General features: G+C 38.2%; 1 protein-coding gene across 2 annotated transcripts in view; it reads right to left on the bottom strand.

Annotated features, from left to right (window-relative positions):
• Positions 1-16,387, bottom strand: part of zc3h18 (zinc finger CCCH-type containing 18) — a 61,727-nt gene that overhangs the window by 4,598 nt on the left and 40,742 nt on the right. The window contains exons 12-18 of one of the 2 annotated variants that reach the window (XM_051952594.1): positions 15,637-15,729; positions 14,604-14,843; positions 9,371-9,487; positions 6,726-6,734; positions 6,435-6,640; positions 2,945-3,159; positions 679-778 (exon numbers count right to left, since the gene is read on the bottom strand). In XM_051952594.1, coding sequence (XP_051808554.1) covers positions 679-778; positions 2,945-3,159; positions 6,435-6,640; positions 6,726-6,734; positions 9,371-9,487; positions 14,604-14,843; positions 15,637-15,729 — 980 coding nt within the window. Of the gene's footprint in view, positions 1-678; positions 779-2,944; positions 3,160-6,434; positions 6,641-6,725; positions 6,735-9,370; positions 9,488-14,603; positions 14,883-15,636; positions 15,730-16,387 lie in introns of both variants that reach the window. The other variant, XM_022209513.2, reaches the window with a different exon arrangement.

Below are 16,387 nucleotides of genomic sequence, written 5' to 3' on the forward strand. Positions count from 1 at the left end.
CCATCGCAGAGTAAAAAATATTTTTAGAAAATTCTAAATTGTGACTTGTTGTTTTAGCTCCAAATCTTCAAATCAGAGAATTTAGACCTTTTTTTATTTTTAAAAAAAATCAAACTGACCAATTTATTTTCAAAACAGTAAATTAATTGTTGCAATAATACAAGATGTCATCTTTAATTTTCTAATTTTTAATTTCTATCTTTCAACCTTCAATCCAATTCTTTACTTTTTAAACTGCCTTTGTTTGTGTGCTAATCTAGCTAACTACTCAATTAACTTATCATTTATCATATGTGAACGCTGTTTTAAGGATGCTATATAAATGGAGTTACTAAATAAACAAGATTTAATGCGTAATATTTTACTACCACAGCGTCACTGCTCGCACTACTTCCTACTTTAATAATTATTTTACAGCCTCTTTAGTTTCAGTAATGTATCATACTTAAATTTTATTCCTTCCTAAAAGGCGCGGTACTTCCTAATGTTATGTAATTTTGTTTTGGTGAAAAAATGTCCTTATCTCACCTTATCTTATTAAAACATAGCCTGTTTAAATACACACAACCAGCACGCATGAGTACACATGGAGACATGACTGAAAACTGCAGGCAGTGATGAAGTAAAGTGCTGCTAATGTGTTAAATGCTGCTGCTGGTTGATGAGCTTTTCTTTCACCTCTGTCTGGAGACATGGCCATCCTCTTGCTGAGGGGGGAACCCGGCCGGTCTTTGTCTGAAGGAAGATACCTCTTCCTGTTGCCTTTGTCTCCCTGCCCCTGGAAAATAAAAAGATATGGAGTCAAGCAATTAAAATAAACACAGCTTACGTGAATACTGCAATTCTAAGAAATGAACAGATTTAATTAACATTTAAAGACACAGTGAGTAATTTCTGCAACCACAGGTTTCTTAATCAAACTAAGTACAAAAAATGTAGTTTGATGACATCGTAAAGTAGCAATGAATCATGGGAGTTGTTGTCTTTACCATCACTACCTGACAGGCAGAAATCTAGTTCATGGACAAAGGAAAGCTAGCTAATGCTAACAGCTAACTACCCATATAGCGACTGTAGCTAACATTATGTGGCGATTTCAGGGACTGGGTCAAAACAATCAAAACTAAAATAATATCGATCCGTCAGGAGACAGCAATACAAACAACAGAACGTTAAAAACAAGAGATGCTACCTAGCTAGCTAGTTCACCGACCTCGTCTACTTAAGCTACTTACTTTATCTTTTTTACTTTTAGCTCTGTTTAGCTTAGCACAACATCCTAAACTACCTTTAGCTAACTTTTTAAACCATTTATTCCCCACTTCCAGTGCTGTTTAGCTTATCAGAACTCCACCACTACCTCTTTCTCCTTCCTTTAGCTAACTATTTGAATCTGCCACTTTTAGCTATTATATCCATTTATTAGTTATTTTAAGCTACATTTAGCATAGCATAGCCTTTTCTCCATTTATCTACTATCTCTAGCTAACTATGTCAACTTGTTATCTGCCAGTTTCAGCTAGTTTTTACTCAGTTTAAGCTATGTTTAGCGGTTAGGGTTAGTTATGCTAACCCTAGCTTAGCATAATTCCCCACCAGTTATCTTTTATGGTTAGCTATTACATTTATCTATTACCTTTAGCTAACTACTGCAACTGTTTGTCCGTAACTTTTAGCTACTTCAACAGTTCATTCATTACCTTTTGCTCTATTTAGCCTAGCATAAGTATTACTGTATTTGCTACTTTTAGCTATCCTTTTAAACCGTTTATTTCATAGAAGTTTACACCTTTACTATACTACATATAACTTGACCACTACTTTTTCTACCACCTTTAGCTTTGCGTTTCAACTGTTTATTGGACACACGTAGCTATTTATTGCTTACTTTATGCTACATTTAGCTTAGCATAGCTCCTTCAAAACAAATCTACTACCTTTAGCTAACTATTTTATCTGTCTATCTGCCTGTTTCAGCTATGTACACCACTTAATCACTTTTAACTTTTTTTAGTTTTTACCATTTAACTAAAACCAGTAGCAAATTATTTCAATCGTTCATCTACTAGCTATTTTTGCAATTTTAAAGTATCCATTAAGTTCAATTTTTGGCACCAACACATAACTCTGAGCTACTCATTAGTGTTTTTTTATCCATTATTTTTAGCTACTCAACACTTCTAATTTTTGAAACCTAATTGAAACGTTTATCCATTAAAGTTACAGAATTATTTGGAAATTTACAAGTAAAAAAGTTTGGCATTATTATTACAAATGTCCTGTTTTGTCAACAACCCATAAATATTCATTTTACTGTCATAAAGAGGAAGGAAACCACAAAACATTCACATTGATGAAGCTGCTGTCAGAGAATTTTTCTTACATTTTTTAAATTAATAAAACTTATTAATCGGTACAGTTCTAATTACAAGGATCTTAAAACTGCTGACTGACTCTGAAACTGTTTGTTGTTGTAAAATATTTTGTTGACAGGAAACGATGGTAAAGGTCCAACCATGACTCTGCAGCTAAATGACATTTTATCCCACGTTTTGCCCCTGTAACATGTAGCAATCTACAGCTGTAACTGTGCAAATCATGCTGTGCAGATCTAATTTTACATATCTAGGCTTTCCCCTAATTTTAGGCAGTGACTAATCATATCAATGTTGGGGTTAAAACTGGGATGTGAGGCACCTGTTTTACATATGAGATAATGAAGAATGATGCATGATGAAGAAACGCTGATGTCATCTTTCGAAATGCCATTACAAGGCCTTCAATAACTGACATTTTATCATCATTCATACTTTAAACATCACATTTTGGCTGGCACAATGATAGTATTTGTTTGTGTAACGGGTTTAACTTTTCTCTCGCTTCTCCCTTTGACGTTTTTGGGGGATTTGGGTGAAGAGACGTCTTAGAAAAGATCAATAGTAACCTTGTTGAGGAGGGTGAGTTTGATGTCTTTGTGGGAACCTGAACCTCCGTAGCTTCCCGGGGGTCCCATGGAGCCGGGTGGAGGGTGCATCAAGTGGCCTCCCCTGTTTCCAGGTCCTGATCTGGGCACCGGGTTTCCTCCTCGAGGCGGAGCTCCAGACGGGTCCATCTTCCTTCGGTCGTCCTTGAAAGGTTCTTCTTTCTTGGATGGTCTGTCTGTGATGAGGAGCAATGGAGAGCACGATGAAGAACCGACAAAATGCATCTAATTTAGACTCGGTTCAGTTTTCACAAGTGAATTCTATGAATTCTCTGTTGAATAAATATGGAAACATGCATCTTAAATACAAGTGTGCTAACGAGAAACTTTTTTTTTTTGCAATAATTCAAAAGAATAAATGAAGAGTTCATTTGCAAAAACAGGTTAACTTCGTTTTATAAATTTTCAGAAAACTCTTTTTTTTATTGTTTGAGATAACACTAATAATTTATTTTTTCTCTATTTTGTCATGTATTTTTCTACTGAGTCAAATCCACTACACTTCAGTTTGATTGATATTATCTCAAGTAAACAATAAAATAAAAAGTTTTCTGAAAATTTAGCAAAACAGAGTTATCTGTTTTTGCAAATTAACTCTCCAAATAATGTAAAATTGTATCTTTTTGTCATTTCAGCTTTTCCTCTTCTGTAGGGCTGAAACGATTCCCCAAGTTATTTTGGTAATTCGATAACTGCAGTATACTATATATGTACAATACAACTGTACTACACTATACATGTACTATACTATACAAACTATAAAAACACTACTTTCATTTACTAGTAGTTTCCTACTTTTGATTGCCGTTAAGCTGCTGACTCAGATTTCCTGCAGACGTGTTTTATATCAAAAGGCATGCAATCTTTTTGAAAAAAATGCCAAAAGAAACACCTTTTAATCAGCCAGAAATGGCTAAAAACAGAAAGAACAGTCAAGTTTTCAAGTGTCTTTGAACTAATCTTGTGCCACGCATGGCTTCGTCTGGAAAAAGACACCAAAACTAAGCTTAAAATTGAGATACTTCCTTAACCCTTTACGCTTCAGTGCGTCGTAGGTGTACCGCCGGCGGTACACCTACTAATTTGCATAGGAATTTCAAGAATGTCCCCCGGCTGCAAACACGATTATACAAACACTATACGCCCATGGAAAGCTTAGATTCTCATGAATCCGCCGGTATAAACCACTTTCAGATGCGATTACCACAGCGGGTGAGAAAAACACATTTGTCCGACAAAAACGAATATTCATCCATCCGTTCTCTATACACGGCTTCAACGCACACAGCGCGACTCACATTTCCGGGTTCATTATTACACACAAAAAAAAGATTCCACAAAAAACAGCCATAATCCAACCTTTTACATCCAGACAACACAAGCCAGTAAACTGTTTTGTCCAAAACATGTCCTGAAGTCGTATAAAATCCCCGAATCGGTCGTTTTCAAGGAAATGCACCTCGCAATGCCCGTCCAATATTCCCCGTATTTTTCGTAATTTTTTTTATTTAAAAATAGAATATTAGCGATTTTTTGTACTGAAAACGGCTGGAATTGACTGAAGCTTAAAGGGTTAAAGCGCCTCTTTCTGTTACATAAAAATGTGTGTTCTTTGGTGGAACTGACAAACAATGACTGCCTCAGGTGTGACCAACAGTCAAAAAATGCAGAGTTTTCAGTTCCCGTAACTGATAGTTGGCCGCCAACGACTGATAAATCTTCAAAAAATATATAACATTCAGGGGAAGATCGGGAAACTGAACAATGTACAAAGCAGACACCAGGTGACTGATTACAAATGACAAATATTAGTTTAATTCTACATATCGTATTCTAACAAACCATTTGCATGACATGGGAAAACTAGTCATAGATGGTCCTTGAATGCACCACATGATACAAACAGTTCTGTCAGACAATAAAACTGAAGACAATAAAAACTAAGCTTTAAATTGTGATGTTTCGTGAAAATCCAGTCATTCCACATCGAAAAATCGACCAAAAACAAAACATTTGCAAAAGATTCTGTTAAAAACAGACAAAATTAAAATTCTGAGCTCCTCAACACAACAGTGACCAACAGTCAAGCGATAAAAATTCAGTGAATACTTGGTTGAACTGCAGGCAGTGTTTCCACAGAGACTGAGGAAAATCAAAGCTACTGGATGAATAAAATGAAAGCAGCATGGCTCAGAAACAGTGAACAGAGGAGAGAGTTGTTGAAGATACATTCAGCATGGAGAAACATCTTTCTAGAATTGATGCACAGAGATTGAAATGTGGTTTAAAACTTGCCCAAAATGACTTAAATTCACCTAAACGACAAAATCTTGTTTAAAATGACAAATTTCTGGATATTTTCAGGTATGGTCAAGTAAATTTGGAGCGTTTTTGAGTTATTCTGAACAATTACTGACTCATTTTGGAGATTCCTTGTTACCTTGGATCAGTTTTAGAAAAGTTTCAAATAATTTCAGACTAAAAGTAATAGAAGTTTTTGGATGAATAAAATAAATGCAGCATGTCTCAGAAATGGTGAAAAGAGGAGCAATTTGTTTGAAGATACAGCATGGAGAAACATCTTTCTACAGACGATTGTGTGAAAAAAGTTTGCAGAGGCTTTAACCCTTAAAGAGCCAGGACCAAGTATACTTGGTTTACCCTTACTCGTACACACAGCCGAAACCGAACATTCTCGGCTCTTGTTTATGATTGCTAATTAACATAAAATATGCACACACCCGCATGTTTGGTAAGATATAGACAAATTTGCTTATTTTCAAACGATAAAGCCGTATGAGCCGTTATAATGAAGCCACAATTACGAAGCTTTTATCAGGGCCGCGTACCGGCCAAAATTCACAATGGCAAACGTCTATGACAATGCGACCTCGCAAAATTTGATCGATAATTTTATGGATTAAGTGGTTTTAGTGTATGTTTTAATATATGTACTTCTCCAGAAACATGGCCTGGTAAGGGTTAATAATGGAACTAGTTATAGTAAGTACAGACGCCAATTAAGCAAATTTCAAACAGTTTCCTTTACTAGTCATATGTGGGAGTCATAGGTGTTTTGGTGGCCTCCCTCACTAGTCTCTTGTTGCTCGGTCTCTGTTTTTTAAGGACGTCCTGCTCTAGTCAGTTTACTCACGCATCGTATCCCTTCTATTTCTTAATGATGGATTTAACTGGACTCCAAGAGATATTCAAGAACTTAGAAAGTTTCTTGTGTCCATCCACCGATTTATGCTTTTTAGTAACTTTTAAACAGAGTTACTTGTAGTGTTCTTTAGTGTTCATGATGTAGTTTTATCAAGGGGTACTGACTCGCCAGTTAATGGAGCTTTCAACAGTGAAGAAAAGGGTGACAAGAATAAATAAAAACACAACCAAAAACTGTCTGAGTCCAGCGGTTTTGGATTAAGACTAGCATGTTGCGTTCACTGACCCCTGTTCTTGTCTCTCCCGTGTGGAGGCCTGTCTCGTGGCGGCCCTCGCTCCTTTCGGGGATGGTTTGGCGTCGGTGACCTGGAGCTGGCCGAGGACACCGGACTCGCCAGGTCAGCGTACATGTCCTCTGAGTCAGCACTTCGCACGGAGCTGCTGCTGGACGACGCAGACGAAACCGACGACACGCTGCTAACGCTCAGCGACCTGCGGAGGAACACCAAGCATCAAACCGCGAGTGAACAACAACAACACATGCACAAAAACAAACCCTGAACAATGAGGAGTCTACCTGGATTTCCTGGAGGGGGTTCCATGTGGAGACGGTGCATGAAAGGAAGAGGACAGATCAGAACTCATTAGCATCAGGCTACATAATCGTTACATAAACAGACTAAAACAGTGACTTAACAGGAAGTGTTCTTTTATTTTGTAGATAAAATATGGATATTTATGAAATTTTAGCTTTATATATCAAACTTTCCCAGATAAATATATTTTAAAAACTCTCCGTTGATTCACTTTAATCAAGTTTTTTTTCACATTAAATTTTTGTGGCTGTTTGAACAACAATATCTCTGCAGCTATCCCTCACTAGTCTCTTTCTTCTAACTCTTTAAGAGGATAAGAGGAGTCATGTGTGTCTTGGTGACCTCCCTTATTAGTCTCTTTCTTATAATTTCTTCAGAGGAATCATATGTCTTGGTGGCCTCCCTCGCTAGTCTCTTTCTTATGATTTCTTCAGGAGTCATAGGTGTCTTGATGGCCTCCCTCGCTAGTCTCTTTCTTATAATTTCTTCAGAGGAACCATGTGTCTTGGTGGCCTCCCTCACTAGTCTCTTTCTTATAATTTCTTCAGAAGAACCATGTGACTTGGTGGCCTCCCTCACTAGTCTCTCTCTTATAATTTCTTCAGAGGAACCATGTGACTTGGTGGCCTCCCTCACTAGTCTCTTTCTTATAATTTCTTCAGAGGAACCATGTGACTTGGTGGCCTCCCTCACTAGTCTCTTTCTTATAATTTCTTCAGAGGAACCATGTGACTTGGTGGCCTCCCTCACTAGTCTCTTTCTTATAATTTCTTCAGAAGAACCATGTGACTTGGTGGCCTCCCTCACTAGTCTCTCTCTTATAATTTCTTCAGAGGAACCATGTGACTTGGTGGCCTCCCTCACTAGTCTCTCTCTTATAATTTCTTCAGAGGAACCATGTGACTTGGTGGCCTCCCTCACTAGTCTCTTTCTTATAATTTCTTCAGAGGAACCATGTGACTTGGTGGCCTCCCTCACTAGTCTCTTTCTTATAATTTCTTCAGAGGAACCATGTGTCTTGGTGGCCTCCCTCACTAGTCTCTCTCTTATAATTTCTTCAGAGGAACCATGTGACTTGGTGGCCTCCCTCACTAGTCTCTTTCTTATAATTTCTTCAGAAGAACCATGTGACTTGGTGGCCTCCCTCACTAGTCTCTTTCTTATAATTTCTTCAGAGGAACCATGTGTCTTGGTGGCCTCCCTCACTAGTCTCTTTCTTATAATTTCTTCAGAGGAACCATGTGTCTTGGTGGCCTCCCTCACTAGTCTCTTTCTTATAATTTCTTCAGAGGAACCATGTGACTTGGTGGCCTCCCTCACTAGTCTCTCTCTTATAATTTCTTCAGAGGAACCATGTGACTTGGTGGCCTCCCTCACTAGTCTCTCTCTTATAATTTCTTCAGAGGAACCATGTGTCTTGGTGGCCTCCCTCACTAGTCTCTTTCTTATAATTTCTTCAGAGGAACCATGTGACTTGGTGGCCTCCCTCACTAGTCTCTCTCTTATAATTTCTTCAGAGGAACCATGTGTCTTGGTGGCCTCCCTCACTAGTCTCTTTCTTATAATTTCTTCAGAGGAACCATGTGTCTTGGTGGCCTCCCTCACTAGTCTCTTTCTTATAATTTCTTCAGAGGAACCATGTGACTTGGTGGCCTCCCTCACTAGTCTCTTTCTTATAATTTCTTCAGAGGAACCATGTGTCTTGGTGGCCTCCCTCACTAGTCTCTTTCTTATAATTTCTTCAGAGGAACCATGTGTCTTGGTGGCCTCCCTCACTAGTCTCTTTCTTATAATTTCTTCAGAGGAACCATGTGTCTTGGTGGCCTCCCTCACTAGTCTCTCTCTTGTAACTCTTTCACAAGAATCATAGGTGTCTTGGTGGCCTTCAAGAGGAAGTCAGTGAATTGGAAATGTTCTGGTATCCATCCTTTGATTTATGATTTGCAAAAACCTTTTCTCACATTTCTATCCAGGAGTGCTGATCCAGCAGAGACTGGACCTTCCAGATACAGGAGTCTTTACACTTCTACTGCACACAAACTGATCTTTACTTCCCTAAATGTAACAGCAACCTGTGTTGAATTATGTGAGTGATTTACATTTTAACTGACAGTATTTTGTAGAAATCTTTTTTCATGTTGACAGGAGACGGTCTTTTTTTTTTGTGGTAATTCTCATCCAAAGAGCCAAACTAAAGTGAGCTGATTCAAGTCTGAAAAGCTATTAAAAGGGAAAACTCTCAAGAAGTCTGAATACTTTTTTTTATAGAAACTGTTTATTTAGATATGCCCACGCCTCTGCATTCCAAAAGGGTTGTTGATGATCCAGCTCCTTTATCAGTCGACTGAGGAATGCAGAATATGTAAGGTCTATCTCTGACAACTGAATGGAAACTTGAGTCTTTGGTGCCGTACTGATGCTGAATCCCTATATTTTTAAGAACAAGGCAATCAACTCAAGTAAAGATGGTAAATCCCTGAATGCTTCAAGTCCAAAGTAGTGCTCTAATTGCACATGTAAATCCCATAACTGCACATGAGCAAACACCAGCATAAATTGAGGTTGTATGTGTCTTTAAAGGCAGGCTTTCGGCAGCTCCGTTTACAGTCAAGGTGTGGGCTTCTACCTGGACTTTCTGGATCCAGATCGTGAGCGTGACAAGGAGTTGGATGAAGATCTGGATCTGGAGCTGGAACCAGTATAACTGCTGCCACTTCCACTGACACTCCCACTCACAGTTCGCCTAGAAAAGACAGTCAGACCCGGTGATGAAACACAGCCGGTACTTTCTACCTTTTATGCAATCAGTCAAACTCGGGTACGTGCCAACTCCTTGTTCAGCAGCTTTAGCACACGTCAGCATTTTTACAATAGAAACAAACCGAGGTCGTAATTCTAATCACACCTATTAACACACTGTTCCAGTCTATCTCAGTCTGCCATTTTTTCCATTAACATGGCACAAAGTTTTAATGACCTCTTAGCTAATGCAGATAAGGAAAAAAAAACCTTTAATTTGAATTTACCACTCTATTAAACCAGGAGCACAGGTAATAATTTTAACCAGAAATTACAAAGACACAATTAATAAAAATAAATCAGGATATTGATACACAATAAATAAATAAATGATGTAAAACAAAAAGGTGCTCAAATTGCAAAATATCTCTCTAGGTCAAACTGAAAATAAACATTTCATTATTCATTAATATTATGGTTTAATAACCTAATGACTTTTATAGTGCAATAACATGAAGGTGTGGCAAAACTGTGCTGTAATTATTTTTTGCGTAGCTGATAAACTTAGAATTTGTGCAGCGCTTCGTTATGCACTTTAAGATCCTCGCTGATCCTGTGTTTATGTCAGGGATGATTTATTTATTCTAAGTACTGAATGAAGTTACTGTGGTGTTATTTTGCACGTAAAAACACACACAAGACTCTTATTAATCCTGCTGCAACAACATTTCAGAGGAAGTACTCGAAAACAACCGGAAGCGACAAACTAAACTCCAGTTTGTTGTGATTAAAACTTCAGCCGAACAAAGTCTCCACCTTCACTGCCCTTCCAAAATAAAAAGTCACAGTCTAATATTTAATTGGACCGCCTCTAGCTCTGAGAACAAGACTCATTCAGTGTCGCATCATTTCAATAAGCTTCTGCAACGTCACAGCATTTATTTCTGTCCAGAGAGGCATTCATTTTCTACCAAGATCTTATATTGATGATGGGAGAGTTGGACAAAGTCTTCTCCAGAACATTCCTGAGGTCTGGACTCTGTGGAGGTCAATCCATCTCATGCTCCCTGATCCACTTATTCTCAGTGTGAACCCATGAATCATTCATCTTGGAACATGTCCATGCCGTCAGGGAAGTAAACCTCCACTGATGGAAAGACCTGGTCATTCAGTATGTTCAGGTATCAGCTGACCTCATTCTTTGGGAACATAACGTTGGTGAACCTGACCAACCCCAGGCTGGTAGGCACTCGTCATGATGAGTTCATCACTTTATCTGCCTCTCTTCTTACCCTGATGCCCCCATCACTCTGGAACAGGGCAAATCCGGACTCATCAGGCCACATGACTTTCTTCCATCGCTCCAGAGACCAATCTTTATGTTGCCTAGGAAATTAAAGCCTTTTTTTTTGGTTTTCTTAGAGCTACGGCTGTTTAGTCCCAATCCCTTGAGTTCCCTTCACATTGCCCATGAACAAATGTTCTTACTTTCACTATTAAACATAGTTTAACGAGTTCTACTCTTGATTTCCTACAATCATCTAAGAGTTTGTTCCTGGAAGTTGATGGTTCTCCACTATTCTTCAGGTTCTAATAATTTGTTAGATGGTTCTTAACATGATTTTAGTCGTTTCAGAAATCTCCTTAGTTGTTTCTTTGCTTGATGCAGGTCAATAATTTGACCCTTCTGGGACAGATTAACATCCTTTCCATGACCACAGGATGCGTCTTCCAACATGGTTGTTTAAGAAATGAGAAGCTCCTCACTGCATCAGCTTAAAGAAGTTGTTGCAGCTGAAACGTATTCATCACTGCAGTAATTATCCAATGGAAGGCTCTTTATCTACTGTAGTGTATTTTTTGTGCTTGATGTGATGTTTTTAGGTGGGACACACAGCAGATTGATCGCTATGTTAAGAGTTCTCTGATGCTACTTTCACTTAGAATCTACCTGGACTTCAGAGTTTCAATGATCAATCAGATCTGCCCATAGAGACACAATAATGGGAATAAACTCGGATTACGTAAACCAGAATTCTGCTTTAAGGCTTACAGGGCACTACAGGGCCCATTTATCTTCCTTTGGGTAGACAGCAGGCGTTCCTCTGGAGATCAGATCTTATCTGTTCATCTGAGCGAAGCTGTTAAATGAAAAAGAACAACAAACAGGTGCAGGAACTGGTTTTCCTGGACAGCTTCCACGTGGAATCCATTCTGCCCACACAAACACCTACACACTACAGAAAACAGCCTCGCGCATTCTCGCTGTTCTTCCCCAACCTTTCACTCTTCTTCCTCTCTGCACTGTAAAAAATAACCGAAAAAAAACAACCAAAAACTGAAAATCCCCCAGCAAAGTTACTAAAAAATAAATATTCTGAAAAAAATCTGTGGAATGCCTGAACATAAAAAACAAACAAACTGAGATTTGGCATCTTGAAAATAATTGCAAATATCTATGATTTTTTTTTACTGATTTGAACAGCAAAAAAAAAGTATAATTTTACGGTCAAACATTTCAAAAGAGCAAGCTACCATTTGTAAAAACACACATTTTTGATGTGGACATTATGTACAGTTTTCAGCTATTTGTTTTTAGCAGTCAAAATATAAACATTTTTATTTGCGGGTTTTCCTAGATATTGTCTGTAATAAAAATCACTAAACTAACAGTTAAATTATTTACAGTATTTTTAATCCTATGTATTCTTAATTCTCCTCTTAAATAAGGGCACATATATTTAAAGAAAATAAAATATAACAACATCAACAATAATAATTATAAGAATAAATCTATATCTATATTTAGTTGATTTAACTACTGGAAAATTGTGTAATTTTATCGTCAAACATTGAAAAACAAATTATTTGTAAAAAGAAAAAATACAGATAATTGACATGGATGCCATTTCAATGCTAATTAGGCCAGTTCATTTTCAAGGATTAATGTTTAAATTAAATTTTAACTCATTTAAATGAATAATGCATTAATAAAAACCCACAAAAATCTGTAAAATGACAATTTAACTTTATTTATTTATGTCGACCAATTTCTAATTCGTAATAGTCATAACTTTTCTTCAGAATAACAGTACATATCTGTAAAATCAGAGTTTTTTTTAAGTCTATTTAACTACTGTAAAACTGTAATTCTATGATCACACATTGTAAAAAAAAAATGCTATTTGTAAAAATACACATTTTTGAAGTGAATTTTTTTTTTTTGGCCATGCAAGTTAAGATTTTTTAATGTATTTTTTACTAGATATCTTTTATTTAACAAAACATGAAAAATCTTTAAAACGTCAGTTTTCATGTGGAGATTATTTACAGTTTGGTTTGATTTGTTTACATTGAAGGTGTAAATTAATACATTTTACTGTGCTTTCACTAGATATTTGTAATTTAAGTGTAAATTTAAAGCTTAAAAAAGATAGGGGACTTTAATTTTTTACAGTGCGGCTGATTTTGCTGTCAAACAAGCACACGAACAAGTGAAGTTTGTCCTCGAGCCATCCGCCCACTTCCTCACCCACGCGAAGTCTCCGTGGTCTGTCCCTACAGTTTATTACTGAGCAACACAACTGCTGCATCACACACACATGCAAACATGGAAGTGCTAGGAAACACAGCTTTGATTATTGGTAATTTATCCATGAGCTATTGCCAGCGCAGTCAAATGTGAGGCTGGTAAACAAGCGTGCAGGCGGGCCAACGTTCTCCACCCACATGCACACACTTGGAACAGCACTGCATCCAGACAATTTTCCCAAATGCCCACGCTGTTCTCACACTGGAAAAACATCATAACCACTCTCTTAAGAGAAGTAGTTCATAAAACAATTAACTCTACAAATCATCAGTGACAGGTCTGCTCAATAAAGCGACTGATTTCACTTTGCAGGGTTTTTTCCTGCATACAGGAACGGAGGGACAAACGGAAAATGACGAACAACACTGTTTTTAATCAGCAGCATTGATCGGCTTCACTTCCTACACTCTCTGCCTGAAAATGGTGTTAATGGGAAATATTTTCGCTGTGAGATCAGTGGAACGGGAAGGAGGCAGAGCGGTTTTCCTGATTCCTGTCATTAATCAAATTCCTTTCGCTGTGATCTAACTGCACATGATCAAACAGTTTTCTTGGCTAATCTGACTGCTTAGCAGATGATGGCAAATGAAAAGAGTCAGTGCTTGAAAGTAATTCACCAGAAAACATCACAAGAGAATGATTAGTTTGGTATTTATTAGTCTCCTTTAAATTTAAGCACTTGGTTTACCGATAGTCTTCTATAATCTATCAAACTTCTCAGCATCATAAGATTCCATCACAGGAAAAAGACTGTTCTTGCATTATTAGTCTCCTCTCCCTTCCAGCACTTGGTTTACCAATAGTTAAGCTTCTATCCTGAACGGAAGGAGGTCACATCTTAAGTTCCCAGATACTCCTCAACACCAGGCATGACTCATCACTCTTAAAATGGTGATTTCAGTTTGGGAAACAGAAGCCAGATAATACTTTTAAAAGTTCCTGGCCTCACCAGAGAACCCCACAGGACAAAGATTGTTCTTCCATTATTCATCAACACAATCTCCTTTAACTTCAACCACTTGGTTCACCAATGTTCAAGCTTCTATTCCTTCATGGAACAAGGTCACATCTTGAGACCTGAGATACTCCTCAACACCATGCACGACCTTCTCATCGATCTGATAATACTGATTCAAAGTCAAATGTAGCTCTGAATCACTAAAAAGTTCTTGGCCTCAACAGATTCCGTCACCGGAGAAAGATTGTTGTTGCATTATTTTAGAACACAGTCTCCTTTAATTTCAAGCACTTGGTCTACCAATAGTCAAGCTTCTATTCCTTCATGGAACAAGGTCACATCTTGAACCTTCAGATACTCCTCGACAGCACGCATGACCTTCTGATCAATCCTGAAAAATGGTGATTCAAAGCCACATTTGGCTGCTTCTGTCACCTGTAGTGTGGTCGAACGCATTTCTTGGATTACAGTTAGTATATTAACTGTAGTCTACAGTCATGCCCCAAAATGAGGGTTAAGCCACTTGCTTCCTCTCTTTGATGTACCCTCATATTATCTCAAGATGCTTACCTGCGGGGAGGATGCTGCTGCCGCTCTTTCCGCCTGCCTTCTCTCGGGTTGGGAGGTTTTCCAGGTTCCCGAGGCGGCGGCGGTCGCCCGGCTCCACCCGGCCCCGGCCCGCCGCCAGGACCTCCGGCCTCCCGAGGATTCGGTGGAGGCTTTCCACCCTCTAGCATCGGCTTTGGAGGCCGACCCTGTGGTCCACCAGGTGGAGGAGGGCTGGGAGCCTTCTTCATGGGAGGTTTGTCCCTGCGAGGAGGGGGCATGGCACCCGGCTTCAGCGGCATGCTTTGGGAAGGAAAAGGCAACTTTTTCAAGCATGCAGACAATGATGGGTTGCAGGCATGTGCTAAAAATAAGCATGTCAGCAAAGCACATGCAACGACTTAACGAATAATCCAGGATTTTCCAGCATTGAGGAACTTTTGGGAACGGACAAGAGGTTTTAATTAATACATACACTACCATTCAAAAGTTTGGGGTCACTTAAAAGGTCCTTATTTTTGAAAGAAAAGCAGTTTTTTTCCAATGATAACATTAAATGAATGATAACTCCAGTGTAGACATTGTTAATGTGGTAAATGACTGTTCTAGCTGTAAACGGCTGATTTTTAATGGAATATCTCCATAGGGGTACAGAGGAACATTTCCAGCAACCATCACTCCTGTGTTCTAATGCTACATTGTGTTTAGCTAACGGTGTTGAAAGGCTCATTGATGATTAAAAAAACCCTTGAGCAGCTATGTTAGCACATGAATAAAAGTGTGAGATTCATGGAAAACATGAACTGTAGTGTAGATATTTTTACCCAGTTTTGTTGATCGAGATTTAATTTATTCAAGCATAATAACAACTTCTGTTCATCAAATGGTCAGAAATAATCACAAAGATCTGTTGCCTTTAATGTACGTCGATCAATATTACGATCATTCAGAGCAAAAAAACCCCTTGAAAATCAAGAAATAATTTAGGGTGGGTGGAAGCAGATGACAGAAGCGTGATTGAATATAGATTAAAAAGATGTAAGTGCTGAAGATTTACCCTTTATTTAACACAGGATGAAGGTCAGGTTTGTTCTTAGCGTTCCTCGGTGCTGCTGGACTCGGTGAAGGAGACGTGGAAAACGATCGAGACCTAGAAATCAGCAAAGGAGTCATGAAAGTGGAGTTATTTACTTACATCACATCATGCAATGGTTTTAAAACTAAGCTCAAGACTGGTTTACATATTGTCTAAAATCAGGCTTAAACTTGTCTGCTTGTGTTTATTCTGAATTCTCTTCATTTTTAACTATTCTTTTAAATGCTAATATGCAGTTTTTCTTTCTTTTCAGGCATTTAAATGCATCATGTAAGTCACTTTGAATAGACTTTGCGCATGCTCTTACTTTGGAAAAAAGTCATACTTGGCTCTCTGTTGCTCCATAAGTGAGCTGATTTCATGGCAAAGATGAAGTGGTTAAAACGGTGGGGTGATGCTATCAGCGTATGGAAAAATTTCATTAATTTAACAATGAATCAATTATTAACTGGCTGACTTTCGGTAGTTGAAATTGCTCTGCATTTGCATGCTTTGACCTTGATTTTGCATTCCTTTTTGTTGGCTCATCTGTTGGATTTTGCCTTCTGGGTATCCGAGTATTGCTCTTTGTAGATCTTTGTTTTCATAAACTCATGCTGGCATTGCTTGCATGTACTGCTGCTCCATCGGTGTCGGTAAACCTTACCCACATCTTAAATCATCCGAGTCTCCTGCTGGGAACTTTTCACATTTTACAGAAAGAGTGTGCTTT

The sequence above is a fragment of the Acanthochromis polyacanthus genome, chromosome 8, assembly GCF_021347895.1.
Source record: "Acanthochromis polyacanthus isolate Apoly-LR-REF ecotype Palm Island chromosome 8, KAUST_Apoly_ChrSc, whole genome shotgun sequence".
Classification (NCBI taxonomy): domain Eukaryota; kingdom Metazoa; phylum Chordata; class Actinopteri; family Pomacentridae; genus Acanthochromis; species Acanthochromis polyacanthus.